Here is a 3,137-nt window from a genome sequence, read left to right as displayed (position 1 = left end):
AGAGGAGACATTTTTATTTGAGAGTCGACATGTACAGACATTGTTCATCATGTGCTTCATAAATTGGTGTAAATAATGCTCGCCTACAGCCAAACAATGTCAGCTGTTTGACCAAATTTCACGACAACTGTATGCTTGTTGAAGTTAGAAGAAGAGTTAGTATTTGATTATAAAATTCCTATCCTAGAATGCTTGTAATGGAATAGTTTCTTGTGTTGTTCACTAGAGAATTAATTGTGTTTTGTTTCCAAAGCACTTATAAACCCAAAATAAAGGGTAGGTGGGCAATTGTGGAAGAAAGAGATATATTTCCCTTAAAAGTGTAGTGCTCGAGTATGATAGAAGGTATTGAAGTGGCCATGAAAAATAGAAGGTCTTGAACTTTTGAGAATGTAGAGAAATTAATAGTTTCATTTCAATTTCTTATGTCTAGTGTGAAATTATCTTTGCATATTTTGTTATGTTACGTTTAATGGCAATGATGTCTTGTTTAGAATATATGTGCTAGTTATATCTGCATTTAAAACATAACGGGAGGTTGCATTCTTCAGTCATATTCAACTTTGAAATATACTGAGAGGCTGCATTTGCGAGTCGTATTTCAATTTTCGATATATAAACAAAGCATCATGATTGGAAACCTATAATATTACTTTTATGTTCGATTATACGAGTTAACTATTCTATTATTATTACGAATGCTTTCTATTTTAATGTTCTAACACAGTTCTTAGCTATGATAATTCTATGTGAGAGAAAAACATCGATAAATATAAGAGTTCAAACTACAACTCAATATACGAATCTTTTTATAAGAAACACTTTTATAATTATATAAAACAACACTTTGATATATATAGATAAAAATTCATATATATGGATGAAAAGATTCCTTAAATGGATGGAATACATTACGAGGAATATCAAAATGGATGGAAGACAGTAGCCACAGAAACAGAAATAGGAGAGGAGGAGGTAAATAGAGCTCTATTCTATTGGCATTCTACATTCACAATCCTCATAGCTTCGAATCGTGGCTCTTTGGCTTCATATTTCTGGTGGCTGTAAACCTGCATGTAGTCTCCAAACAGATACTCTGGATACTCTGGATAAACCGATAATTCATCACCGGTCTGAGCAGTAAGTTGAGATGCGGGATAGACCTTGGCATTATATGAGGGATTATAAAACGATGCCACTGAGAAACGGTTGCCATTCTTAGTGGGTAGAATGCGATGCCATGCGCTGGTGTATTTGCCGTTAGTGATGGCTTCCAACTGGTCCCCAATGTCAACAACTATTGCGTATGGAATGGGTTGCACGTCAACCCAAGTGCCATCATTGAGGACCTGCAAACCGGACACTTGATCGTCTTGGTATAAGAGAATGAGGCCACCTGCATCTGTGTGTGCACGGATGCCCTTGATGAGGTCCGGTCTAGGGCAAGGAGGATAATGGCTCACTTTGGTGCCGAAGAAGGGCTTCTCTCCTCCCGCAAATGCCTCTTTCAGGTACTCTTTCTCTAGCCCCAGATTCAAACTTATTACTTCCAACAGCTTTTCTGTCAATGAAAATATCTTGTTTCGAAACTCCTGGATAGTTTCCCTGAGAAAAATGCAATATAATGTCTTAGTATTTTGTTTTTCGATATCCAGAAACCAGAAACGCTTGTATATAGATCATGCTCATATTAATTTTTTCTATTCTATATTTATAGAAACGTTTGAATTGTGCACAAAATAGTTGAGTTGTTGTACTTGAAATCACTGGGTTGGGAAGGCCATGAATTGGTCTCCTGCATCTCATGTATTTGAATAACATCTTCCCAATCAACGTTCTCGATCTTATCAGCGTTATCGCTGTCAAGAGCGTTGCTCAACAACCTTACAGGCAAAGAGGCATTGAAGCTCTGCTCTCTGTTAAGCTTGTAATGCTCCGAGCAAACTTTCTTTACACGGTCCATGAGTTCATGCTCTATGCCATGGTTCAAAAGCTGCAAACACAAAACGAAATCACTTCAACTCTGTTTTCTCTATAATTAGTAAGTTTTGCACATGAGAAAATATGATCAGTTGTGTTTTTCACCTGAAAGAAACCAGTACTCTCGCAGGCCTTGGCTATTTCAGCCATGATCACCTCTCTGTCTCCTCCGTCTATGTTTTTCATGTCAATCACTGGAACGCCCATTTTCCTTATAAATTTGCACTACAAGTTCTCTTGAAAAGGAGTAGAAGAAACGGGCTGCTGGTTACTGGTTACTACTTTTATGCAATGCTGTGGTGCGCGCAGCTCTTTATATAGATGCACATCAGGAAGGAATGTGACTGAGCTAAGCAATTAACACGAACACGATAGACGACCTACGTGGTCTGCGATGCCGCAGATTCAATGAATATGATAGACGACTTATCGTTATCGGCCTGGTCTGCGGATAAGTCTTGCATATAAACGTGAAATGAATTAAACGTGTATCTTAACAACTGCGAGCGAAACAGAGATTAGGAGAGTATTTAGCTTTTCCAAAGAAACTGTTTATTCTTGGATTTTTGATGATCTGCTTGTATTTTTTTAATTATAAAGTCAATTTAACTCGTTTTGAAGATGACAATAGGTTTTTGAATAATTGAATACTACAGCGGGTGATAGGACTGATTAACCAATCGGATCAACAGAAACTGGGTAAGCAACGAAGTCGCTGCTGGCCCTGGAACCGGAACTTGTGTGGGCTCAGGAGATGCTGGCTAGTGAGATGGCTATGGTACTGGCCGTGCCTTTGCCTTCGTTCCTAGGTCTCAATCACGAACATCTGGATCTGGCTCACGAAGTGGTAAGTGAATTTAAATTATTTAGAAAAATGACCAAGCAGTCTACGTTTTGAATATTTAACTTTTTATTGACAATGTCTTTTTTCTTTAAAGCCGATTTAAGTTATTTGGAAGATAACACAGGAGCCTTATGTTCTGGACAGCCGATTAATTTAGCTGACAATAATAATTCTCCTTTTATCTAAGATTAGATTTCTTTTCTTTTATGTATACTTGAAAGGGAAGGCCTTAAATCTCTATGCTATCTTCAGGAGGTGGAAGTTAATCTAAATCATTTAAAAGATGACAAACAATTCCCGTAATCTGAACAGA

At 37.5% G+C, this 3,137-nt stretch overlaps 1 protein-coding gene across 1 annotated transcript; it reads right to left on the bottom strand.

Annotated features, from left to right (window-relative positions):
* Positions 1–898: 898 nt before the first annotated feature.
* Positions 899–2,236, bottom strand: LOC131871044 (1-aminocyclopropane-1-carboxylate oxidase-like). The gene is made up of 3 exons (XM_059215907.1): positions 2,086–2,236; positions 1,758–1,993; positions 899–1,605 (listed from the first exon to the last, which is right to left on the bottom strand). The coding sequence occupies exons 1-3, from the start codon at positions 2,185–2,187 to the stop codon at positions 993–995; spliced, it is 951 nt and encodes a 316-aa protein (XP_059071890.1). The 5' UTR covers positions 2,188–2,236; the 3' UTR covers positions 899–992.
* Positions 2,237–3,137: the final 901 nt, after the last annotated feature.

The sequence above is a fragment of the Cryptomeria japonica genome, unplaced genomic scaffold, assembly GCF_030272615.1.
Source record: "Cryptomeria japonica unplaced genomic scaffold, Sugi_1.0 HiC_scaffold_366, whole genome shotgun sequence".
Lineage (NCBI taxonomy): Eukaryota > Viridiplantae > Streptophyta > Pinopsida > Cupressales > Cupressaceae > Cryptomeria > Cryptomeria japonica.
This window is presented reverse-complemented; position numbering and strand designations above follow the sequence as displayed.